Source organism: Sinocyclocheilus anshuiensis, unplaced genomic scaffold, assembly GCF_001515605.1.
Source record: "Sinocyclocheilus anshuiensis isolate Anshui unplaced genomic scaffold, SAMN03320099.WGS_v1.1 scaffold2655, whole genome shotgun sequence".
In the NCBI taxonomy this organism is placed as follows: Eukaryota; Metazoa; Chordata; class Actinopteri; order Cypriniformes; family Cyprinidae; genus Sinocyclocheilus; species Sinocyclocheilus anshuiensis.
This window is the reverse complement of record NW_015541082.1, coordinates 164,292-191,446: the sequence shown is the minus strand read 5'-3', so window position 1 is coordinate 191,446 and position 27,155 is coordinate 164,292. Positions and strand designations below refer to the sequence as shown.

General features: G+C 38.1%; 1 protein-coding gene across 18 annotated transcripts in view; it reads left to right on the top strand.

The window, feature by feature from the left end:
- The window catches only part of LOC107690704 (voltage-dependent P/Q-type calcium channel subunit alpha-1A-like), a 130,579-nt gene that overhangs the window by 39,069 nt on the left and 64,355 nt on the right, over positions 1-27,155 (top strand). For 16 of the 18 annotated variants that reach the window (XM_016489106.1, XM_016489105.1, XM_016489104.1 and 13 more), the window contains exons 1-15: positions 16,534-16,612; positions 17,746-17,861; positions 18,094-18,150; positions 18,518-18,592; positions 19,460-19,666; positions 21,156-21,268; positions 21,611-21,723; positions 21,829-21,960; positions 22,110-22,182; positions 22,271-22,388; positions 22,492-22,559; positions 22,995-23,101; positions 23,510-23,560; positions 24,076-24,208; positions 25,193-25,698. In XM_016489106.1, coding sequence (XP_016344592.1) covers positions 16,581-16,612; positions 17,746-17,861; positions 18,094-18,150; positions 18,518-18,592; positions 19,460-19,666; positions 21,156-21,268; positions 21,611-21,723; positions 21,829-21,960; positions 22,110-22,182; positions 22,271-22,388; positions 22,492-22,559; positions 22,995-23,101; positions 23,510-23,560; positions 24,076-24,208; positions 25,193-25,698 — 1,901 coding nt within the window. In that variant the 5' untranslated portion in view covers positions 16,534-16,580. Of the gene's footprint in view, positions 1-10,970; positions 11,063-13,060; positions 13,214-13,312; positions 13,501-16,508; positions 16,613-17,745; positions 17,862-18,093; positions 18,151-18,517; positions 18,593-19,459; positions 19,667-21,155; positions 21,269-21,610; positions 21,724-21,828; positions 21,961-22,109; positions 22,183-22,270; positions 22,389-22,491; positions 22,560-22,994; positions 23,102-23,509; positions 23,561-24,075; positions 24,209-25,192; positions 25,699-27,155 lie in introns of those variants that run through there. The other 2 variants (XM_016489114.1, XM_016489110.1) reach the window with 2 other exon arrangements.

Sequence of the window (27,155 nt, the reverse complement as noted above, 5' to 3'; positions counted from 1 at the left end):
TCAGTTATCATTCATTATGTGCATATTTGCTAATATAGCAAAGGAAAAAAAATAAAAACTTGAATGAAAAAAATCAAGAAAAAACAAAAATAAGTGTTTAGAAAATGTCTGTATGTTTACAATGGTGTATTTTTGTAAGGGTACAAGCATAAGTGCGTGTACACCATGTCTTCTCTGTATATACAGTATATGCGTTTATATGTGAACATACAGAATGATATTCTTCTGTTTGATCCTTCTGAGACTGTGTATGTGTGTGTGTGTGTAAATGGGTCAGAGGGTGTGTTGGCTTCAGTACACTCTTAAAAATAAAGGTGCTTCACGATGCCATAGAAGAACCTTTTTGTCTAAATGGTTCCATAAAGAACCTTTAACATCTGAAGAACCTTTCTGTTTCACAAAATGTTCTTTGTGGTGAAAAAAGGTTCTTCAGATTACAAAAAGGTAAGAAAGAGATGGTTCTTTAAAGAACCTTTGACTGAATGGTTCTTTGTGGAACCAAAAATGGTTCTTCTATGGCATCGCTGTGAAGAACCTTTTGAAGCACCTTTATTTTTAAGAGTGTAGGGAGGAGAGCTATAGCCCTGTTTGCCTGCTGCAGCCATTTTCTTTCCTCACTCCAGTCTTTATCATGCGCACAGTGAACGTTTGAAGTAGGTTGAGCAGTTGTCCTGTTTAAACTGCCTCACAATTTATTTAGAAAAAAAACAAATACATCTTGAGCAAGGGTAAAGGAGGAAAGGGAAGTGAGTAGGAGAAACTGAGAAAGAGAGCGAGAGCAGCTGCTGTGGCTGGTGGAATGAACTGCAGTGTGATATTGGGTTTGTCTTTCCGTGTTTCCAAGGGTTTAGCGAAGAGAAAGGAAAAAGAGGGAAAAAAGAAGAGAAAGATGCAACTGGAGAAGAAATAGGTTGGAAACAAGCAGTGGCTTGTGTGTGTATATGTGTGTGTGAGAGAGAGGACAGAGAGAGAGAGAGAGGGGAAATAGAGCAAGCCAATGAGAGAAGTCTGTGCGGGAGCTGCTGCAGTAACCTGTTTTTCACTACTGCAGATGATCAATCATCCAGCAAAGCCTTGAGACACAAGAACTCTCTCTCTCCTCACACGCTGATATTCTCTCTCTCTCTTCACAGCTGTTCTCTCTTTGCTGTGGGCTTGTGTGTGTATATGTGTGTGTGAGAGAGAGGACAGAGAGAGAGAGAGAGGGGAAATAGAGCAAGCCAATGAGAGAAGTCTGTGCGGGAGCTGCTGCAGTAACCTGTTTTTCACTACTGCAGATGATCAATCATCCAGCAAAGCCTTGAGACACAATAACTCTCTCTCTCTCTCTCTCTCTCTCTCTCTCTCTCTCTCACTCTCTCCTCACACGCTGATATTCTCTCTCTCTTCACAGCTGTTCTCTCTTTGCTGTGGTAGGTAAATGGCGGATGTGTCTTTCAGTTGAGGAGCACTTTGAAGATGAAATGATACGTCCCCTCTCAACACCTCCGCCCTGGTCCTTTGATATTACACACATTGATGGCCTTTTCTCTTTTTTCTCTTTCTCTTTATTTTCTTATAGAATATGCTAAAAACACATCAAAATTTGATGTAAAACAGCCGCAACATCAAGCACAGAGTGCACAAATACACCATTCACGCACACACAGTATGGTTAAATGATTGAAATGGCAGAAATATTGCAAAAAGATCTTCCTGTACATGGATACATTAGCTGAAATGCAGCTATTCCAAAAAAAAAACATTTGTCATTCCTGACTGAGGTTGCATTTGACCCTTCGCAAAGAGCTTGATTGACAGACAATCTGACCACTCATAACACCGAATCCACCATTTTGTCCGACAAACAAACCAGACAGGATAGTGGATAGGGTTGGGTATTGTTGGAATTTTATCGATTCCGATTCTTTTCGATTCCAATGTGATTAAAACATTATATCAAACATTTGTCCTGTGTCTCTTTTTGCAAACCGTTTAGTTGCAGCTGAATACTATGAACAAAAATCAAAAGGCTACATGATAACTGGACTCTTTAAGAGCTGTTTCTTTCTGCATTTTTACAATTTCAAAAGTAAAAAAAAACTTTGTTTACTTTATTTTTATAACAGTTTTACAAATGAGGAGGACATCCACAAATTGATGTTTTTGCCGGTTTGAGCCAATGAGATTGTCGTTTGCGCATTAGTTCCGGCTACTACAGGAAAACCCGGCAGTTCTTAAAAGCTGAAGAATTCCAAAGGATCTCTGTTATTTTTACAGGAAAATACAACAAAGAATATGGTTTACATGTAGCGCGTCGATTCAGCATGGTATGCAAGACTCTCGCTCTCTCTCTTTGCATGTGTGAGCAACACAGTGCTATCAGTAAAGCGACGGCGAGTCGTGCCCCTTTTCGCCACCTACTGGCGTAACAATGTAATCAATAAATCTTCATTTGAAGTGTTAAACTACTTTCAAAAGGTGATTTACTCTATTTTAATCGCTACTGTACACATCAGAGTTTATATCTGAACTATAAGCTTTTACCCCAGTACTTCTGTGATTTTAGTGTTTGTAACAGAAATAATGATAATGTGTGGTCGAAAAGACTGTGAAGCTGTTTCATTCATATACAGGTGCATCTCAATAAATTAGAATGTTGTGGAAAAGTTAACCAAAGACTTAAACTACTTCAGTCTGTGTGCATTGAATTTATTTAATACACGAGTTTCACAATTTGAGTTGAATTACTGAAATAAATGAACTTTTCCACGACATTCTAATTTATTGAGATGCACCTGTACATGACAGATGCTCTCCTTAGGTCAACGGCAGCGCGAACGCATTTAAATGTTCAAATCACACTGGTGTGATCGTACGCTGCATGGACGAACCAAGTGATCACAACATTGATCGCACACATTAAAGGTTGAGGAATGAAACAGACGAATCATTGTAATTTAGGAATAGAATCACGTTGGTGTTTGAATCGTGTTTGCGATCTTTAACTATCTGTTAAATTAAAGTCCTTTGCATGTTGGTGGTGACACCTCTCTTGCAACATGTTTAGCTATCACAGATATTATACTTAGCTTTTTTTGGCTTCTGATCGCAAATGTAGCCAAACTACATTTTGGCTGGAGCGTTTAGATTAGCAAGCAAGGTCCTGGCAGATCGCTAGGTCCGGTCCTCACAGATGAAGAAAGAAAAGCGCACAGGAATCGATAGGCGGAATCTACATTTTAATTTTACAACAAGTATCCGATTCCTGACCTTAAGTATTCGATTCTGGAACTGGCATCGATTTTCGATTCCCAACCCTAATAGTGGATTAACATGGGTGGACTTAAATTCGAAAAATGGTGTGGTGGTGACGTCTTTCAGTGGTTGAAATAAAATACCTTCTGATGTTCATTCAAGTTTATTTTGTGCTTTAAGTAAATAGCAAAAGGCAATTGGTTCACATGCCGCTTGAACTGAGGTGCTACAGTGATCTGTCACGACACATTAAAGAGCTACAAATGGTATTTATTGTTTGATTTTCTTAAAAATTACCAAATTTACGAGAAGTAACCTGTTCTGTCTTGTCTGTCGGCACGTTGATGTACTTTTTACTGCGTGAGAACATGGAGTGTGGCGTGAGAGCGCCATGGCTTTCTGGTATGAAACAAAGTCTGAGCTTTTAAATTTGGTCTTTTTTTAAAAATTGAAACAATAAATACTGTTTTGTAGCTTTTTAATGTGTCGTGACAGATCGCTGTAGCACCTCAGTTCAAGCGGCACATGAACCGATTGTATTTACTTAAAAAACGAAATAAACATGAATGAACATCAGAACATATTTTATTTAAATCACGGAAAGATGTCAATACACAACATTTTTCAAGTTTAAGTCTACCAACATTAATCTACTCTTATGTTTGGTTTGTTTGTCAGACAAAATAGCGATTTCGGCGTTATGATTGGTCAGATCACCTGTCAATCAAACTTCCTGCGAAAGGTCAAATTGCATGCAAAAGTAATGTAATATTAATTATAATTATAATCACAAATTACTCCTCTACTCATCATTCTATTTTAAATCTCATATTTAGTGTTAACAAATGCTTAGTTTTAACATTGACTCTTAAAATTGACTCTTTGAAACAAATTATGCTGTTTATTTATGCAGTTTATCGCATATATTAAAGGTGCTGTATGTAGGATTGACACCTAGTGGTTTAACTAAGTATTGCAGTCCAAATTCAAAATATTGGAGAGGGTTATTTTCACCCGGCCCCTCCTACTCAGACTTGACGCACATGCAGGTTGCCAGATTTACGACACCAACATGAACTGACCCCGTTTGTTTGGCAACTGGCAACCCGGTGTGTCGAAATAAGGTGCTGTATGTAGGATTGACACCTAGTGGTTTAACTAAGTATTGCAGTCCAAATTCAAAATATTGGAGAGGGTTATTTTCACCCGGCCCCTCCTACTCAGACTTGACGCACATGCAGGTTGCCAGATTTACGACACCAACATGAACTGACCCCTTTTGTTTGGCAGCTTCCATGACTGAAATGAAATATGCTGTGTTTTCCGCCAACTGGCAACCCGGTGTGTCGAAATACAATTGGGTAAACTGGCAGTGGGCGGGTTACAGACCAAAACAGAGACAGACATTCCGACATGGAAAGCACATTTTTAAAGGAGAATAACTGACTGTACCATTGTTTTTCAGATAAACAAGTATGTTAACTTAGCATGTTTCTTAAATATCTGCAAACATATTATGGTATTTTTATGCTTTAGTAGAGTCAAAAACTTACATATATCACCTTTAATATACACCACCATTAGGGTCCATTGATGGTACTAACTTGTTTTAACCAGGGAATTTATTAGTGTCAGTGTTACCTTATGTGGATGCACAGAGAAATAGGACAAAAAGGACACTGAAAAGCTCCTTCAGGGCAGGAGATTTAAAAATCATTTCATTTAGTTCATTTGAGGAACCAATTGACTGAGTCCGTTTTGGTTTATGCACATGATTTCTGATTTCTGTATGGCCACATAAAATACAGTAGAATGGTTTAGTTGATATTTCATAGTGATTGTTTCCCCCTTGTACGTATAGAGATAAATAATGTATACTGTGTATTCAAAAAATAATAACTGACTGTGTATTGGACAGACTGCAGAGCATGTGAATGCTGTATGTTTATAAACCCATCAAACCCCACATTTTGCCTTGTTAGCGCAGTGATGCTGAGATTCTATCAATGAGAAATGGCTCTTGTTCCCATGGAAACAGTTATGAATGAGAAGGCCCCAGTAACCGTAGAAACTGTCTGAATGAGGAATTGCCAGTTACTATGGGGATACGGTATATTGTGAGGAAGTCTATGTTGAGAGTCATCCTCATCGGCTCTCTAAACAAACAAAAAACCTTAATGTATTTTTGACTTTGCTGCTGGTACAGTATCTGTAGAGTATCGCTAACCGAATGGTAGTGCTTTGACTAGTAGCAGCACTGACCTACATTTACATCCATTGTTACAAAAAAAAATGCCACTTCCTTTCTGTTTTTTCTCATTCTCAGCCATACACACATTGTCCCACACTCACAGTGTGTCTGGGATTGTGGTGAGATGGATTGGCAGATGCCTCCCAGTGGGCTGCCCCCTGTCAGTGCAGTGTAAACACCTGTGAGTCCTCCTCTGTATCTCATAAACCCAATCTGCCAGGTTCTTTGGGAGCTCAACTGGAGCTCTTACACCCACCGTTCACCTTCCTAAACCCCCAAGCTCAAAACAGCAAGGCATCTCTCTCAGCACATCCAGTCTAGTGAAAAGAACATTTTATGTAGCTTTACAGTGGTGGTCTTAAATCTAGATTACCTGGGGCCTCTACATAGTAGTAGTAGTAATAATAATAATGATAACAATAATAATTATTATTATTATTATTTTATTGTATTTTTATGAATTGGCCTTCAGCTGAATTTATTTGACATAAAATTGGATTAAAATTTTATTTTACTTTATTTGACATCTTGTTTGGCTGTGTGTCTGCCTCTTCTTCTGTTTTTTTTTGTTTTTGTTTGTTTGTTTACGGTCATTAAAAATGTTAAAGGGTTAGTTTACCAAAAATGAAAATTAGCCCATGTTTTACTTACCCTCAAAGCATCCTAGGTGTATATGACTTTCTTCTTTCAGACAAATCCAATCGGAGTTATATTAAAATTTTTCCTTGCTCTTCCAAGTGTTTGAATGGGAGTAAGCGGGTGATTTTTTTTCAACAGTCCAAAAGTAATCAAATAAAGTGCGCGCATGCGTAATAAAACGTGCACGGAAGCACGGAGGAGAGACAGCAAAACAAAACGCCGGTCACGAATTAGAAGCACAAAATGAGGATTTGTAAAGAAAAAAGTAGGAGGATTTTGATATAAGCCAAGAGGAGACTAGTTTTCCTTTGCTAAAGTAAGAAAACTTTGCTTCCTTTGCTCCAGTAAACAAACTCGCGAGACTAGCATATCTCACTGGCGCGTGCGTGACGTATATGTCCTACGTCATCCACCGGAACGGCTTGCACGTATGACAGTCAGCGGAAGTGAGAGAAAAGTATTTATAACATTTTAAATATGGATATTTTTCTTACAAAAACGCTACAGGAGACCTTTATTCACCCCCCGGAGCAGTGTGAGCAGTGGCGGCTGGTGAAAAAATTTTGAGGTGGGGCTATGGCACATTGGCACATCAAACAATTACAGCAAGCGTTGCGATATGATTTATTGCAATGCAGACAAAGTTAAAGAACATCTGGTTTCATATTATGATGGTAAAAACATATCTTTTTTTACATATGATTTTCTAATATATCACATCATACAAATATACATTTAAATAATTTATATAATTATTATTTTGTGTGTGTGTGGTTCAGGGAGGGCGGCGCCCTAGCGCCCTCTATTGGCCAGCCGCCACTGAGTGTGAGGCACGTTTTAATATAGATGCGCGCGTTTTATTTGATTACTTTGGACTGTTGAAAAAAAAATCATCTGCTTACTCCCATTCAAACGCTTGGAAGAGCAAGGAAAAATTTTAATATAACTCGACTGGATTCGTCTGAAAGAAGAAAGGCATATACACCTAGGATGCTTTAAGGGTAAGTAAAACACAGTCTAATTTTCATTTTTGAGTGAACTAACCCTTTAACTTATCTGCAAGATAAAGAACATTTGTGCCATATCCTGCATTCAACATCTGTCTCCCTTCATCCCATCTGTTCTTCATTTTTGTATAACATCCAAGATTATATCAACGCAATGTTCACAGACACCTAGCTGGTGATGTTTTTCTGTTTACAAGAACATAACAATTGAATATTCACCTGATTTTCATTGGTAATAAAAAGGCAGCTCACAGGTATCTAGAGGGAGTTGAATTGCTCATTAACTTCTTGCTGTGTAATGGCGTCAGAAATCCTTCAGCAGTGTTTTGCATATACGCAAGGGGTTGTACAGAGGATTCAAGGCAGCGAGGAGTAAGTTAAACTAGGATTTAGTTTAGGAGAGTGGGAAGAGACTGATTTTACTCATTCTTGTATGCAAGAAGTCAAATAAATAAGGCCTATAAATAGGCCGTGTCTATGTGACATTGCACTGAAATATGTTGGTATTGTGCCACTGAACTAGACACAGCCCAGCCCGAGTACAAAGCTTTGTGGGATTTCAGAGGTGAGGGTGCAGGATGTACAATGCCAATCGTTTTCAGTGAACTTGAATGAGGATGTGCTGGTTTTTGACCTGTGTTCACGGCAGACACTTTTGCTGACAGTGAGGTTGTTGTGTTTTGAACTGTGTGTATAGGTGGCTGTTAGTCCTGCTATGAATAAAATCATAACAGCAAAGTTAATCTGACTATGAATAGCAGCTGTGGCCTGTTTAGTGTTCGTTATTTAGAAATGATTATGGTTTGAGTTGTTATTCTGCATCTTTGCATAAATTTGTGTGAATAGCTAAATAGAGTCAGTAAGTGTTTATCAAGTCTTGCACTTATGTGGCTCAGCTCTTATTTATCTAATACAGCTCTCAACAATCAAAGTGATGCCAAACATGCTGTATCACTGAGATTAAATTAACAATGAACATCACTTTCAAGAAAACTCTGCATTGCTTCTCTTCTAGCCCTGTTTATTTTTGTTATTTTTTACTTATTAATTTATTTATTTTTAATGAAATTATTTAATTATTATTGTCATATTAATAATATTCATCTGAATATTTTAGGATTTTAGTTTAGTTTTATTTAATATTAAGGTTAGATAATATTAAGATTAATTATATATTACTATTATTATTATCATTAGTTAAATATTATGATACAAATATTTTACATAAATTAGTTTTTAGTTTTGTTTATTAAATGTTATAATATAGATAAATTAAGTATTACCATTATTATATTTATTTTTTTCTTATTATTTTAAAATGATAACATTTTAATTTATAATTTTGTTATTTTGTATTAAATATTATATATACATTTTGTAGAAAATATAGATAATACATATTATTAGTTTAGTATTGCATTTGAATAAAAGTGATCTGTTGTCTATTATTTTAAAGATAACATTTTGAAATGTGAGATTTAGATTTAGACCTTGATAGATTATTTTTATTTATTATATCAGTACTTCTGAATGTGGATTGCTCAAAAACTGTGATGCACATGGTTTTTGCAAGGCAACAAAAAGCTGACCTCTGTTAAATCATTTCCACAGTTAAATTAAATTGCATTGTGGGTAAATTATATTATGGGGTAATTCTGTTGTGGTTTGGGCTAATTTGATTGTGTTGTGGACCAAAGCTGTTTGTTATCAACTCTAGTTTGCTTTGCAAATACTGATGTGTTGTGCTGTTCAGTGCCTTATGCTTTAGTGTGCAAGGAATAATCGATGATGGACCACTGATTTATTTCAAATTAATGTAGATGCTTTTCATGGACATTAAAAGTAATCTTTGGGGAAAATTGTCAGATTGTCATATTACCTAATTTGCTTGGCCTCTCTCCAATCAGAATTGAGCATTCAACCATGCTGTGGTATAAATATGCACTTAATACTTTTAATGCTGAGGGCCATGAACCATATTAGAGTGTCTGCTCACCAACACTGAGATTTGCCTTGATGTCTATCTGAGACCAATGAAAGATGCTGCGCTTGAACACTCACACAACAACAAGAAAAAAGGTGGTGTTGAAGCTTTGACCACAAGGCCTGTCTTCAAAGTGCAGCTGATTACAGAACCGGCTTTACTGATAAGATGCGAGTTAAATATCGCATGCGATTTATCGTGCAGCCCTAGTATAAGTCATTATAATCAGTAATTATGTCCCCACTGGATGCAACAAATGCCTTGTTTGTAATGGGTTTTAATGTTTTTGTCTCGTCGCTCCGGCCGGGACACGGCATCAACAGTATGTGAGGGGTGTAACATTTCCGTCTCACGCTTGAGGTATTCGGCCAATCACAACGCATTGGATAGCTGGCCAATCACAGCACACCTCGCTTTTTCAGACCGATGAGCTTTGTTCAAATCGACGCGTTTCAAAAAGGCGGGGCATAGAGGAGAAACAATAATGTACAGTATGTGGAAAATAATGTGTTTTTTTTTACTTTAAACCGCATAAACACATTTCATTACACCAAATACACAAAATAATATTATTTTTAGCAGCATCATATGACCCCTTTAATGAAATATAAGGGTTTGCGTGAAGGTTAGGCACAGGGTTGCGAACCAAAAGCGTCATTAGCTCATTATAAAACAGTGGAAGTCAATTAAATGTCCCCACCCTCATAGAAACACAAATGTGTGAGCGTGTTAGAGAACGGGGGAGAAAGTGTTGCATAATAAGTCAGGTACAGCTGACTGGTGGCTCTCAGGCTGCAGCTCTATAAATAGACGAGGAGAGATGGGAATAAATCAGCCAGTCAGCATCTTCCTCTCACTCTCATCCAGCTCCTCCCCTTTCTCTGTTCCCTCTTCCTCCTCCAAACCCCTTTGGCTCTCTTTCTTCACCTCCTCCCCTTTTGCTCTGTTCATTCTCTCTCTCTCCCCTCCTTTCTTTCTCATTTCTGTCCATCCCCAGTAATTTACATTAATATTAACTGCATAACCAGTCTTCTTTCTGCCTCTCCTATTTCCTTTGCTTTTTTCTGTGCTTTTTTGCTTTTAGTTTGTTCTATTGAACACAAAGATGAAGGCAGCAGATTTGTTTAGTTGACACTCATATCAAAGCAGTTTTAGACAGGTAGTAATGTGTCAAGGGTCATTTTCCTATATGTCCTGCCCAATGAAGCCGGTTTAGGTTGTCAGCTGTGTCCAGAAACACGTGGTGTTTATTCTGATATTTTACTGCTGCAACCGTGGGTCTGAATGTTTATTAAAATTCCTGTGTCACATGTTTCACTAGCAGCGGTGCTGTATCGATTCAGTTGGATTCACGTCTTTGTTCTTCTCTGCATGTTATCACTGAATAGAATCAGTTTCCAGTGACTTTCCTGCACAAATAAAGGTCATATGAATACAAAGCAGCGGTATCCACATTTATCTCTATTCTCTGCGCATGGACCTCTGACATTCACTCTGCGGGGGGACGGGAAGTGTGTGCCATCCTCTCTGAAACCATTAGTGCCCACTGCTTATTTTCTTGGAGTCCATAGTCTTGGATTCACACACTGTCAAGTAGATGCCTGACTAGGGGAAGTGTTAATACTGTATGGTCATTTAGGATTTTCAATTTATTAGTGTTCAGAATGGGCATTAGTTTAGTCTGGATGCAAATAGGTTTACATGAGCTCGGGTTAAGCGCCTTTGTCTGCTTTTACACACGCTTTTCCCATTTCAAAAAAGTTGTCACTAAAAGCAAATCCTGTATGAGTAGAAGGGCTGCTGTTTACCACAATATCACAGGTTAAACTAAAGTCTTTTCTTGTCTCTCCAGAATCCTGTCCACAGTGGGCACAGACCTTGATCTGAGGACGCTGCGTGCTGTTCGAGTGTTGAGACCCCTCAAACTGGTGTCTGGGATTCCCAGTGAGTAACATATTGTCATTGTTTACTCATGTACAGTATTTGTACAGGTGTTGGACAAACTAACGTGAATACTCATTATTAAAAGGGTTCATATAATTTGTGTAGGCTACAGCAAAAAACAACAACAAAAGAAATGATTTGCTTATATTTATCTTTTTATTGTCTATATTCTTTAGTTTGTAAATTAGTGTAGTATAAGTTTTGTTCATCATTGTTTAGGAAAAGCCATCTGTGAAATGGGTGATTTGTCAGACTTCCAAAAAGGAAGATTCCAAAATCTTGGGAGCCCATTTAGCAGGAGCCTCTGTAACCCTGACAGCCAAAGAACAAAAATCTTAATTAATGATCATGGCTGCATAAACAAAGCATGGCAAGACTTTATCAGCAAAGAAGAATAGTGGGTGAGAATTGAAGGTGAATGAAAGGAACTGTTGAACACTAAGAATGATTGACTCTGTATCTGCAAAAACAATGCATCACACTAGGTTTGAACTCATTAGCTGCTTTCACACCAGAGGAACCTTTACATAGTTCCTAGAACTATTGGCAGATGTTCCCACTTTTTGGCATGTTCGCACCGCAAGAACTAGGAAAGTATTTAGGTCTAGGAACTCCTTTTGGGGAAACGAATTTAGCTCCTTCAGAGTAGGGACTAAAACACTTCTATAGGAACTACCAGTGACATAAGTGTACGCTGAGTGGACAAACGCATGCGAAACCCCGGCTACCCGGTATTTTTAAAAAGTGGTGTAAAAATATTTACTCTGTGAACATGGAAAACGGTGCTAAGGGTATTTACCTGTTGTCTGCAGCGTTATGTTCTTTTCTCAGCCTCGATAATATGTAACACTGCAAGTGACATTTGTAAATGCCACAAATAAAGACGCCGCTATCGCCGCTTCAGAATTCCCACTTCTGGTGCGAATGCAACCAGGAAAACGGCCTGAGGGAGAAATTGGTTTTCTAGGAACCACCCTGCTGGCTAGTTCCCAGAACTACGCAGTGCGAAAGTGCCTGTTGAAGACACATGGCATGTCACATGACCAATTTGATGTATTTAAAAATGCACCTGCGAATGTCATATAAGAGCTTGGTTAAAGAGAAGGGTTAAAGGGATAGTTCACCCAAAAATGACAATTACCCCATCCTAGGTATATATGACTTTCTTCTTTCGGAGTTATATTAAAAAATGTCCTGCTTCTTCCAAGTTTTATAATGGCAGTGAATTGTAGTTGAGGATTTGAAGCCCAAAAAAGTGCATTAAGCCATCATAAATCGTGTCCCACACGGCTCCAGGGGGTTAATCTCTAGCTTTCGCTAACTGTCATACGCACGTTCACGAGAGAAAGTCGGATGATGTAGCATGTAGGCATAGCATAAGCTCTGGTGAGAAGATGCTAGTCTCCAAGTTTTGTTTACAGCAAAGGAAAAGCAGTCTCCTCTTTGCTTATATCAAAATCCTCCAACATTTTCCTTTACAAATCCTCGTGTGTTTGTTTGTTCATGTTTCGTAGCTGGTGTTTTGTTTTGCTCTCTCCTCTGCGCTTCCGTGTTCATCACTTCTCACCGGAGCTTACACTACTCCGTGTGGAGTACTTTTTATGATGAATGGATGGACTTTATTTTGCTTCAAAAACTCGACCACAATTCACTGCCATTATAAAGCTTGGAAGAGCCAGGACATTTTTTAATATAACTCTTTAATATAACTACTTTTTGGGTGAACTATCCATTTAAATTGCGTTAGGTTCCTCAAATGAAACTATCACATGACCTGAGTAGACTTGAATACAGTGCAGAGTAAGGATTGCGTTTATGATGCTGATGCAGTATATTAGAAGTATGATAATTCTCAGTTTACGTTATACCCTTTGTGCCCATTATACCCTCTGCCAAGCTTTGAAATCCAATTTTATGCTGCAAAGAAAAAAAAAACTAAAAACAAAAACAAAACTAAAACCTTCGACAATGTAAAAATGCTTGTTCTCTTTCTTCCAGGCTTGCAGGTTGTGCTTAAATCCATCATGAAGGCTATGATCCCTCTGCTGCAGATCGGTCTGCTGCTCTTCTTTGCCATACTCATGTTCGCCATCATTGGTCTTGAGTTCTACATGGGCAAATTTCACACCACTTGCTTTGACAACATCACTGGTAGGCCTTTATGTGCTTGTTCTCACTCGCAGATTTTTTCATTCATGATCTCCAAAACTTTGATTGTGTATGAAAAAAACACCCTTTTCTTTCTGATAGATGAGATACGAGAGGAGTTTCCATGCGGAAATGACACTAATGCTCGGACCTGTCCTAATGGAACAGTATGTAAAAAGTACTGGATTGGACCCAACTATGGTATTACCCAGTTTGACAACATCCTGTTTGCCGTGCTCACAGTCTTCCAGTGTATCACCATGGAGGGCTGGACTGACCTGTTATACTATGTAAGTCATATTGCAAAAATTTCACTAAAGCCATAGAGCTTCCTAATTTAATTTTGGGATTTTTTGACCTAAGCTTAAATAGACTGCAAACAATGTTTCAAGAGAAATGTTCAATTCTGATTGTTCTAAAGTGCTTGTGTGAAACCATAAATACATACATGCATACATACACACTACATACACACCCTACACACTACTGTTCATTTACTTGATCAAAAATACAATAAAAATGGTAATCTGTGAAATTGTGAGCAATTTTAAATATTTTTAAAATATTTTGTTTTCTGTTTTAATATATTTTAAAATGTATTACAGTGATGGCAAAGCTGAATTTTCTGCATTATTACTTCAGTCTTCAGTCACATCACATGATCTTTCAGAAATCATTCTAATATGTTGATTTGTTGCTCAAGAAACATTTCTCTTTACAATCAATGTTGAAAACACTTGTGCTGCTTAATACTATGGAAACTGTGATGCTTTCAGGATTCTTTTAAAAATAGAAAGTTCAAACAAAACTGCATTTAATGGAGTCAATAAAATGCATTCTTGCTGAATAAAAGTGTTACAGTATTTCTATTTAATATATATTTTATAGCAGCACAGCAGTCCTTGTGCAAGAAGCGCAAAAACACTTTTGTCTCAGATGGGCTTGGAATTGGTGGGCCTCACCTTTTAACATAGACATCCTGTATTATTATGGTTTTGATTAATCCTCCGAGTAGAGGATTACTGATTTCTTTTACTTAAAGATTATCAGAAAGTATCCAATCTAAGGGACTGAACAGCCCCACCTAATCCACATCCACTGTACCTTTCAGTCGCAGACATACAGTAAGCAAAATCTCGCCTATAGAGTCAAAGATGGCGCAGTGCATTTATAGTCTTATCGCTCGTGGCCAGCCTGTCCACTCTGAACAGACAGCGCTGTTTCCAGTGAGTTCACCTGCCCTCTGCGCCAGAAAATAGGGCAGTGAAGTCAATGCTATGTTCAAAATTTTCACAAACTAATGATGTTACCTCAGGGGCCAGTTTAATCCCAATGCCACGTCAATCCATCTCACAAATCAACAACATGTTTAAGGATTAAAGGTTTATTTTAGAAATTATCTTGCTTGCCAATGAGAATTAGTCTGAGGATGGTTATTCCATATGACTAAGGCTTGCAGTTCTGTACAGCCCAATCAGATGTCATCATCTCTTATTTGGTCTTACTGTATTTTTATCCCTGTTTTCTTTTTATAACTCTTGCTGCTTGGCTCGCTGTACCCCCGATTTTTACTTGCCCCAGCTTTTTTCTTCCTCCTGTTTCTCTCCAGTGAACGGGGCTCTATATATAACAGACCCTGCTCAACTGAAGTTATTCTTACAGCTGCTGAGAAAGAAACCTATGAAAATTGAATTGCAAAAAAGCTGCAGTACATACTGGGGCTTTCAGAGCTCTCAGACATGCAGAGAGAGTGAAGGAGCGGACGAAAAAGAAGTGGGGCAGATCAAGGGAGACTATGGGGCATAGCTACAACAAAATGCCATTGTATATTACAAATATTGACAAATTACTGTAAATGGAAAATAAAATCTAAAGATCTCAGCAGATTCAGCTGGGTTATTTTAAAATATCTTTAAAGGATTAGCTAGTTTACTTCAGATATGAGTTCTGGACAGGGCTGCGACGATAAATCGATACATTGAGATTCGTGGATCGATTCTGAGATTTTAAGAATGCATCGCGATTCTCTCTGTAATTGATTCTGAGCTTAGCTTTTAACAGCAGATGGCGTTCTAATCTAGTTTTTATCTGCACAACCCGATCCGCGGATTTTCCGCAGCGCCCGCGGATATAACCGCCATCCGCGCATCACTACTGCACACTCAAATGCTCACGAAGAAGAGCGCTTGTGCGTTTGACTGAGTCATGTAATTTCACCTCAGTTTAGAATGCTTTTATGAACCGAGATTAATGTAGACACAGCCCACTGTGAACACCCTTGTAATTTTCGAAGTTTATGAATGATTATTTTAGGTTCAACCGTTCAAGTGTGTGTAAGGATTTGGAAGCAAGCAAGAGTACGGCTGTTTCTAAAGCATGCAGTGCCATCTGCTGTTCAAAACTAAGCTCAGAATCGATTCGAGAAAGAATCGTGATGCATTCGGAAAATCTCAGATTCGATGCAGAATCATTTCTCAATTCACGATGCATCGATTTATTTTCCCAGCCCTAGTTCCAAACCCTTATGAACTTTTAGTTTTTGTTTTTTTTTTTGAAACGCAAAAGGATATTTAGTGTTGATGCCGATAGCCTAGTGGGCAGTGCGCCGAAATATAATGTTGTTGCGTTGCGGTTGTCCCGAGTTTGAATCCTGGCTCGAGGACATTTCCTGAGCCCCCCCAGACCCCCCAACCCACTTTGAATGACATAACGTAAGTAAATGATGACACAGCTTTCATTTTTTGGGTGAACACTTCCTTTAAAACAAAATGTGTCTCCTTGAAAATACAAAAATGTGTAGAGATTGTAACATCATCTCCAGATTTCCTAAAGCAGCACTTGTGGGCTGTTTCGATCTGGGCTTTTGTAGCCTGGGCTTCTTCCCTAGAGGCAGCCAGTGGAGCAATGCCACACAAGATGGCTGCCCATTTGTTCCTCTCTGCAGTGACAGGGTGCAGAGGTGCTGAGCACCCAGCTGTGTGTACCACAGATGAAGCAGCCCCAGCCAGATGGTTGCCATTCTCAGGTTGCACGTCGCATGGTACATGGTGTCCTAGGATCTGCCACAGTTCTGTCATAGATGTTCTCATCCTCTGTTAGTGGGGTCAAATTTCCTGTCACCTTATAAAAATTACCAAATAAAAATGGCAAACATTCTGATGTCTTTCTACTGTGGAGAGTCTTGGGAAGACAAACATAAAGAAAACCAGATGAACAAACCATACTCTCAGCTGGAGAGAGAAAAAATGTTTGGATGTGTGCCTCATGGTACTGACTGGGCTGTTTTATGCCGTTACAGAGCAATGATGCTTCAGGGAGTGCATGGAACTGGGTGTACTTCATCTCCCTCATCATCATCGGCTCCTTCTTCATGCTCAATCTTGTGCTGGGTGTGCTGTCAGGGTAAGAAACCTCTCTCAGACAGTGTGAGCTCTTCTCAAATTCTGCGCTGATTTTTTTCAGGTCTACACTGGTGCATTGTTTGATTTGCTTATGAATTACAGTGTTCATGATAGTTTTGTGGATTTTATGTGAACTAAAGAGTTTGTGGATGTTATGTGTTTAAAAAATGACGTTTTTGTGTATTGTGTGATTTTTTTTTAATTATTTTTTTTTATTAGCCCATACAGAGGTAGATATCTTGGGTATACCACCACAAATGAAAATTATTTTAGATAATGTTATGTGTTTAAAAAATGACGTTTTTGTGTATTGTGTGATTTTTTTTTATTTTTTTTTTATTAGCCCATACAGAGGTAGATATCTTGGGTATACCACCACAAATGAAAATTATTTTAGATTAAAAAATTTTACAGGTGCAATTATAGAACTTTTCATTATATTTTTTAATTATATTATCAGCAGAGCAATTTTTATAAAAACTGAGTGAAAAATAGCATCTTGTGCTTCAGTGGAAAGAAATCTGATCTCTTGTACAAATAAGTTCACATGTCAGTGTCACATTTTTTTTTATTAGTGAGCTAGTGCAGAATCTGAGATATTTCTTAATCATTTTGTCATCGTTATCTTTTTTTGTAACTTATTTTTAGATTTAAATTGCATTTTGAAATCCAGATTATTTTTGTGTTGTTTCAGACATTAATACAAGTTAATTAATGAAATGTATATAAAATTCCTGAATTTCAGTATTTATGTTGCACACTCTTTATTAAAATGTCCCTCAAAAATATTTAAAAACACCACATTTTCATTATCCATCGATAAAGACATCCAAAGCTTAAAATGCTTAGAATTATGCCTAAACATCTTATGTTATTACGAAGTCCCACGCTTGACATGCAGAAAAAAATAGGTGTAATAGAATTAGTTCCCTCATTTAAATTTAGTACAACGTGGCCACAATTTAACTAAAGAGCGGAAAATTAACTAAGTAGTGGGAATGAATTGTTAATTCGTGGCCAAGATGACTTGTTTTTTTTCCCTCTCCAAAAATCTCCAAAATAATTAGTATGTATGTGCATTTTGTGTTCTTCCATTGACAAGTATTTGTTTGCATGCATGTGTATGTGATACAGTGAGTTTGCCAAAGAAAGGGAGCGCGTGGAGAACAGGAGAGAGTTTCTTAAGCTGAAGCGTCAGCAGCAGATAGAGAGAGAGCTGAACGGATATCTGGAGTGGATCTGCAAAGCAGGTAAATGCCATAGAAAGAGCCATTAAATACTCCAGAGAGAAGCTAAAGCCAAGAATTCAGATAGTAGCTTGTCTCTTTTGATACGGATGTCTTTACACTTGTGCGTCTCAGTATTGGAACGTGCTGATAACATACACAATGTTTTATTAGGCTTCTTTTAAGCACTAGAAATTGTCCCCATTTTCATGACTTTTGCAGTGGTTTGATTTGAATCTGTTTTGATTCTGTACAGAAGAAGTGATTTTGGCTGACGAGGACAATGACCCAGATGACCGGATGCCCTTTGACGGTATTTACGTGAACTCCTCCATCCTTCCTTCCTTTTCATCCCCCTCTGCTCCTCTCTTTGCTCCCTCACTGGGACTAGGTGTTGATTTCCCATTGTAAAAGAAGAGAGAGATCAATAGCGTGTTGGCTTTGCTGAGGGGGTGATATTGTATACTTCTTGTCCATATGCACAGTTAATGTAGTGTTCATGGGTACATTTACATGGGCCGTCAGTCTGTAGCTTACAGCAGACATGTGATAGACACACTACACTTCCTAGTTGTCTCGTTTAGTTCTCTGTTCATCTATCTGTTATGTATTAATATTTTAGGTTGTCAGAATCTGTATGTATATCTGATCTGTATGCGACTGTGGTCTGTTACACACAGGCTCGCGAAGGAGGCCTACCATCAAGAAGAGTAAAGCAGACCTGCTTGATGCAGAGGATGGAGATGGAGATATAGGTGCATTTGAGTTATATAAAAAACACACAAATACACTTGTAGTTTTTTTTTGGCTCAGGGTTGATCAATGGGGTTTTGGCATAAAAATTACCATTAAAAACATGTTCGTTTTTGGTATTCTTTAAAAGACGATTTAAAATCCTTAGGATAATATTGATAAAAAGTAACATGGTGTATATCATAGCACTGAGCTATTATTAATATTTTGAATCGGTTTTCTTTTTTCTTTTTTTTTCTTTTTTTCGTATATGTATATGTGTGTATATATATATACTGTATATATATATATATATATGTTAAATAACTCTGGTACTACCGTCTTATACCATCATTTTTTCTTTTTTGTAAGGGACCATTGTTCCCCTGTTAACATCTTTTAATTGTATAAAAAATAATTAAATAATTCCTGTTATTAGTGAACTTCAATAAGTACATGCTTATCTGCAGTGGGCTCCAAAAGATTGATTTGCACTTTTTTGTAAATTTAATATATATTTTGATTTACAAAATATATTTCAATTCAATTCAATTCAAGTTTATTTGTATAGCGCTTTTCACAATACAAATCGTTGCAAAGCAACTTTACAGCAAATTAAGTTTCTACAATATTTAGTAGTAGCTTATCAGTGGTGACTGTCAGTTAATATACATATGGCAGAAATGTACGGAAAAATCAATTAAAGACGTATATAATATTTATAGCAGAACATTTTGAGTAAAAAGTATTTTGATAAATTTACCTGAATTACAAAATTATCTCCCTAATTTTCAGATGTCATATCAGATAGGACATTTCAGTTTTCATTTGATTTTATTGTATTTTGCTTCCTTGCCACTCTGCTTAACAGCTTCTTTTCCGACTGTCAGGTTCTCCGTTTGCACGGGGCAGTCTGAAGAGCTCGAAACTGGAGGGCTCTTCCTTCCATAAAAAGGAGCGTCGGCTGCGATTCTTCATCAGGCACATAGTGAAGACGCAAACGTTCTACTGGACTGTGCTGTGTCTGGTGGGACTCAACACACTGTGTGTGGCTGCTGTGCACTACGACCAGCCCGAAAAGCTCTCCGACTTCCTTTGTAAGTCTATCCATCTGTCTGTTCTCTCATTATTACAGTAAACCCACACAGAACGTGCAGACTTTTCTGTATTTTTTGTGCGTATTGTGTGGGGAAAATCAGCAAAACTTTGAGGATGTATTTTCAGTGCGGACATGCTCGAACCTGTGAGGTTTCTTTCATTGCATGTAGATGAGTGGAGAGATAATGATGTTTTAATTTACTTTTTTTATTTTCCTGTTTATGGTTTCCTATTTTACTTTCTGAAGATGTTACTCTGTTTCATTTCTTGTATCTTTGTTTATTTATTAATTGTTATTCGTTAAAGCAGACATAACACACAGTTTCTGCATGTCACAATCTCATGTGAATCTTGAGTACCTAGTATTGCATCCTTCATATCTCCGAGGAGTCTTTATTTTTGTCAGATTGATAAAAAACAGTCTGAAAACAATCGAGCTCCTGGAGGCCTGGTGTGGGCGGAGCTAAAGGGTCATGAGCATGCAAAGCTTTTGCGTAGCGATCGTCTGCAAGCTGACATGAAGACAGGGACAAAAACTTTATTGACTTCAAGTAAATATGGCTAACTAATTAACGAATGAAGCACATTGATGGGCATGCCCTTGCTCTCGCTCTGGTTGACGTGTAGGGTTAGGCACTCTTCCAGGAGAAGTGACCATACAAGGAAGTCCACCCTTTATAACATCATACTCCAAAAAATGTTCCGAAACGTATCCACCTATTTCTTCAACGCAGAAGTAAGCCTATGGGCAAGACTTCTGGTTCATTAGCCGCTGTAGGGAAATAACAAGAAGAATAACAGTGTGCAGTAAACAGTAAAACTGTTTGCATTACAAACCAGTGTGTTCATAATTAAGAAATGCATTAAAATAATATGGTAAAACACACCAACTTCCATTATCATGCAGCAAAATGGAAAGCAGACCCATAGAATTTACAAATGGCTGCGCCCGCTCTTACGGGAAGAAGAAGGTGGATACAGACCCTGTAGTAGTGTCTTAGGCACAGAAATTCTCTGTCATACGTCCGACTCCTTTTTTGAGACTTTGGTCATGTTTAGCATGAGATCCAACTCTTTAGCAGCGTGAATAAGTCAGAATGCATGAAATAGCATTAGACATTCCCTTTGAGTAATACCCTCAAAAGTATTACATTTTGGACACTTAAAAATATCTGAATAGCATTTTCATCATATTAACAGTGGATGTTCAGTTAGTTTGACAACCATTACATTTCCTAATTGTAATATTGAACAGCATATCTATTGTTTGAACAGTATCTCTGTCATTTGAAATCAACAATTTTCTTGCTTTTAAAAAGTGTTTGTGCAGTATTTATTTAAAATAAATACCCCCCCCCCATATAACGCATATACATTTATGTATTTTAAAATGTGGCTGCACAAATGGTTTTCTTTAATTTCTTTGTATCTTTGACCTTTGCAAATGCTCTTTGTCTCTGTCTGTTTCCCTCTCTCTCCTCAATCCAGACTTTGCTGAGTTCATCTTCCTGGGGATCTTTATGTCAGAGATGTTTATTAAGATGTATGGGCTGGGGACCAGACCTTATTTTCACTCCTCCTTCAACTGTTTTGACTGCATTGTGAGTTTCTCCCACCCCTCCTCCTTCTTTTACTAAATCCAAAAAACATTTGAAGGAAACCAAGCCATTATTCCAGCCAATCATTGCTCTTTCAGGTCTTAATGTTGATATAGTTACTGAAGTTGTTTATATAATTTGTAATTCACTGCACTAAATCAGTTTCTTAATCAGTATTTCAGTGTTTTGGATGTTTTAATAAATGATGATTTTGTGAGAACTGTGTGAAGCAGATATGGGTTAGTGTTTGACGTTGGGTAAGGGGTTTTTGTTTTGTGGCTTGCTGTTGAGCTTTAAATGTGTGTTTTATATATGTGTGTGTCTTTGTGTGTGTGTGTGGGACAGGTCATTTGTGGCAGCATTTTCGAGGTGCTCTGGTCTATGATCCAGCCAGGAACCTCGTTTGGGATCAGTGTGTTACGAGCTCTCAGGTTACTGAGGATCTTCAAAGTGACCAAGTGAGTCTCTCACGTCTCGAGTCCCATGTCTGTCTTTCTGTCCCACTCTTTGAACTGTTTTAAGAAGGACTAAGCATTTTAAATGTCCTTCTTTCCCATTTTCAGGTATTGGGCGTCTCTGAGGAACCTGGTGGTGTCTTTGTTGAACTCCATGAAATCCATTATCAGTTTACTCTTCCTCCTTTTCCTCTTCATCGTGGTCTTTGCTCTGCTGGGCATGCAGCTTTTTGGAGGACAGTCAGTATAACACTACAATACACATAATAACAGAATTTTTTTTTTACATTTATTTCCATGGGTCACCAGAGTCAGTCCAGGCCCTAAATAAGGCATGGCATGGAAATACTCTGTGTAACAACAATATAACCACCATTTCTTCTCTTCAGGTTTAATTTTGAAGCCGGCACACCACCTACAAACTTTGATACTTTTCCTGCAGCAATAATGACAGTATTTCAGGTGAGCAAATGTGCCCATCAAACAGTGTGCAATCATTCTGTGTGTTTTCCATGGCTTTGTGATAATGGACCTTCTCTCTGCACCTTAGATCCTGACGGGTGAAGACTGGAACATGGTCATGTATGATGGGATCGAGTCTCAGGGCGGAGTCAAAAAGGGCATGGTCTTCTCAGTCTTCTTCATCGTTCTTACACTCTTCGGCAACTGTATCCAAACACATAGTATTGCATGCTGACATGCTGTTTCGCTTAATTTTCACATACACCAGTGCAGCATTAATATGATGATCCTCAACCCTTCTGTGAACAGACACTTTGCTCAATGTGTTCTTGGCTATCGCTGTGGACAATCTGGCCAATGCACAAGAGCTGACCAAGGTAAACACATTTTTTGGGTAATGGATCAGGGGTTAAAAACAAACAAACAAATAAATAAAGTAACATTCAGTAAAAATGAAAAACTTGATTTACACACAGCCATGATCAAGTAAAAGTAAATATTAAAAGAAACGAAGACTGGGATCCATCTGGCATGTGGTGTGCTTGGGCTTGTTTAGAAATTTCTGAGGGCAAATCAGTGTTACATCTCTAATAAATAGTTATGTACATGGTAAAACATTTTTTTATGTCAATTAAATACTTTTCTTTATTATTTTCTTATGGTGGTTGCATTAACTCACTAGGCACTAGTATGAGAACTCTCAATGACCATGTTTCTCCTTCTCTCTGTCAGACTGTTTATCCTTCACACTCCTACGCACCAGCGTGCATCACATTTGAACCAATATGCTTCATGTTTCTCTCCATGTATAGGATGAACAGGAGGAAGAGCAAGCAGCCAATCAGAAAATGGCTCTTCAGGCGGCCAAGGAAGTAGCAGAGGTCAGCCCACTGTCTGCAGCCAACCTCTCCATTGCTGCGTGAGTATATCTCTCTCTCATATCTCTCTCTTTGTCCTGATGCCACATTTTCTCTCCCACAATTTCTTTGTCTTCCTTTTATGTTTGTTTTTATGTGTTCAGACTATGTGTTGCTCTTGTATCAGCCAAATAAACATAGGGGTCAATAATAGACCAAAAAAACAAAACAAAAAAAACAAACAGCAACACTTTCAATCTGGCTTTTTTGGTTTCCGTCAAACAAGAGTCAAAAATTGCAGCATTGAGGATGATTCCGGTTTGTCAGTGTGCCAATGCATCCAAGTATTTGTCAGGAAAAGAAGAGCGAATCGTGAGAGAATATGTGTGTATTACTGAGGACGAGCTTGTGAATGAGGGAGAAGAGCAAAGAGATGTTCTGTGTTTCTCACATGCTGTTTTCCTCCTCAGCGTGACAGTAAACTCTGAGCGTCTTGATGCAACAGAACACTTTCTGGACTGGTATTTATTCATTTATACTCTTTCTGTTCTTTCGAAACGCCTCTCTGTTCGCCCCACACCTCCCACTCTTTTCCCATCCGCCTTTTCGACATGTGCATTTCCTCCTCGGTTCTCTGTGCTGCTCCCTGCTCTGTTTTCCAGACCGCTGGGTGGGATGGGACGGGTTTGTCACTCCTCGTCTCTTCTTCTCTCTTCATCCTGCTACTCATCACCTGCTGTTCTCCTCTTATCTCCTTTACTTTCTCTCTTTCACATGCTTTGCTCCAAGGGTTGGGCGCCTGTGATGTGTTCACTCCCAGAATTATTATAGTTATCTTCTTTCTGTGTGTGTGTTCTGTGAGTGAGTTTGACCCAAGTGGTGCAATCATGCTCTTTAACAAATGGTAGCTGGTAGCTTGTAGGTGGGCATTTTCAGCCTGCGGTAGCTGCAGCAACCTCACTTTTCCCTCTTGATGATTACTAATCTCAGATCTACTGTAAATGTCTCTCTCTCTGTCGCTCTCTCTTTTCTGCAGTAAAGAGCAACAGAAGAACCACAAAGGTTGTAAGTCGGTATGGGAGCAGCGCACTAGCGAGTTGAGACGACAGACCCTGATGAACAGCAGAGAGGCTCTTTACAATGAGTTGGACCCTGAAGATCGCTGGAAGGTGAGAAGAAATGACGGAGAAAGACATGCTTGGTCAAAGAGGATGGATTTAAATATCAGTTATCAGCTGATAAAAAAGTTTTCATTTCATCGGTCAATTATTGCATATTTAATTGTACTTTTCCACTATTTTTTACTTTTTTACATTTAATAACACTGTTAAACGTAATCTCAAATCTCAAAATGAATATCCATTATTATTTTGAATATTTATAGTGTTGTGATTCCTTAATTTACTTTAAGATTGGTTTCATTTAAAATTGATTGGTTATTTTCATTTATTTAGACAAAATAGTATCAAATTTAAATATCAACCATTTATAAACAATAAATGGGAATAAATTGGGCATAATATTAAAATAATTAGAAGCTTATCGCATTAACAAGAATACTAATATTGGTGTTTTTTAATGTGTTTCCTAATAATAGTATATACAGTGACCCCCAGTTTACAGGTTCAACACAAAAATATTCATTTTTAATTCAGTATTTCTGTCTTGTTTTCCATTATCCTTTAAAGCAAGATAAGTCTAGTGAATAAATTCTTTAAACAATCTGCAACAAAATATTAAGTATCATGATATTTATTTTAATATAAATAGAATGTATATAAATAAATAGATATTAAAGGGTTAGTTTTCCCAGAAATAAAAATGCAGTTATCATTTTGTCACCCTTAAGTTCCAAGAGTGTACGAATTTCTTTATTATGCTGAACACAGAAGAGAATATTTTGAAGAATGTTGGTAACCAAACAGTTTCTGGTCCCCATTGACTTCCATAATATATATTTTTTTCATACTACGGAAGTCAGTGGAGACCAGCAACTGTTTGGTTACCAGCATTCTTCAAAATAGTTTATTTTATGTTCCACACAAGAAAGAATGTCCTACAGCTTTAATATTTTGGTTAATATTTGTCTTGAATTAAGTTCTTATTTGATTGACAAATGTGTGGCCTTAGTTTTGTTTTTATCATGCCTCTAGGTCTCATACTCCCGTCACATTCGTCCCGATATGAAGACACATCTGGACCGGCCGCTGGTCGTGGACCCTCAGGAGAACCGCAATAACAATACCAACAAAACTCATCCGGGTGACGGCCAGCCCCAGCACACTCATCAGCTCCTGCACAAACAGCCCAACTTCAATGAGGGGGAGAGTGGAGGAGGAGGTGGAGGGTCTGAGCCCTGGGCAGCGTTGGAAAGGGGGGACTCCACAGGGTCTCGTCGGAGTCTTTTAGGCTCCGAGAACCATGGGGTGGGTAGAGAGTCTCACCGCAGACATCAGCATGGCGAGCGCTGCAGCCAGGCCCGCCAACACCATAAAGCTGCAAAGGATGAGGGAGAGGGCGGAGGGAAGAGACACAGGAGTAAAGGCAGGGAAAGAGGACCTGAGTGTGAGCATGCAGATGGAGGAGAGCGGAAACACAGACATCATCGTCATGAGGGCGAAGGAAGAAAAGAGAGAGGGGTGCGACACCGTACCAGGAAGTGAGTTTAGTCGAAATTAATCTATATAAATGATTTTATATACATATATGTATATACAATTTATATATATATACAGTGGGTACGGAAAGTATTCAGACCACAAAAACATCAGACGGGCTGAATGAATATTTTATTATTACTCTTTATTAGTATTAGTGTTTTATTACCTTAATTATATGTATGTCTGCACTATGTCTGTAGGCTACTTTCTGTACTGGAAGCTCCTGACACCAAGACGAATTCCTTGTGTGTGTAAACACACTTGGCAATAAAGCTCTTTCTGATTCTGATGAAAATGCAAATTCAATCTCTGACACCAGGTGGCGCTTATAGAACAGTAGCAATAAAGGGTTTCCTGGGTTATTGCTGTACGCAGTGCTGTGCATATTAACACTCCTTTAATATGTATTTAACAAAGGTAAGAGGAAAAAGAAAATGCCAACGAAACCTTTCTGAAGACATTCAGTTCTCCTCAGAAATACATCCATATTAACCCAGACCCTAATTCCATAATTATGGTTTTCTTTCAGTATTTCGAGCATCGCAAACAATGAATTTGTTCTGTCTAGATATATCATGATGAGCACTACGTTTGTGTTACCGAATTGCATCCTGTCAGGAATAACCTGCCCGCGCTGTTTTTAACCTTTTAATTACTGTCATCCCGGGGGAACTCAATCGTGCAGCCGACGCGCTCTCACGACAGCTCACGTTCCCTGGAGAATGGAGACTCCATCCCGAGACGATCCAGCTGTGTTACCGAATTACATCCTGTCAGGAATAACCTGTTTTTAACCTGGTCGTTTTTGATTATTGTCAGTTTAAATGCCAGCGTTGCCAGATATCGAAAAACAAACAAAACAATCTAAAAATAAATAAACCGCAATGAGTCCAAATCAAGTCCAAAACCTGACCTGAAATAACCTAACAAATCAATCGGGGCGGTTTCATAAACGGCAAATTAAGTTCACACAATATCACTAATTTGTGCACGTTTATTTTTAAGCAACTCTTTGTCGATCATGGATCAAATCGATCCAACATGGCTAACAGCGAATATATTTGTGCTGTTTAATGCATTTGATTGTTTTCCTCAGTGCATAACTGACACGTCACAGGTATATTCTTCATCTGTAAATGTTAGAAAGTCATGCAAATATATCCATTTTACTGTCAGGAACGCTGCAGCGCGCATGTGTGCTAAATATAATACCGCAATAATTCTGAGTAAAATATACATTCTGCTAAAATATGTTGTTGTTGGACATTAAATTTATGATAGCAGTAACTGTAAAGGGACTATTGTAATGGGTAAATCAAATGTAAGCTAGTACAGTCCTAATTAGGCTACTCGAATGAGTTAATGTGTGTTTCTTATATCAGTTCAAATATACAGGTGCATCTCAATAAATTAGAATGTCGTGGAAAAGTTCATTTATTTCAGTAATTCAACTCAA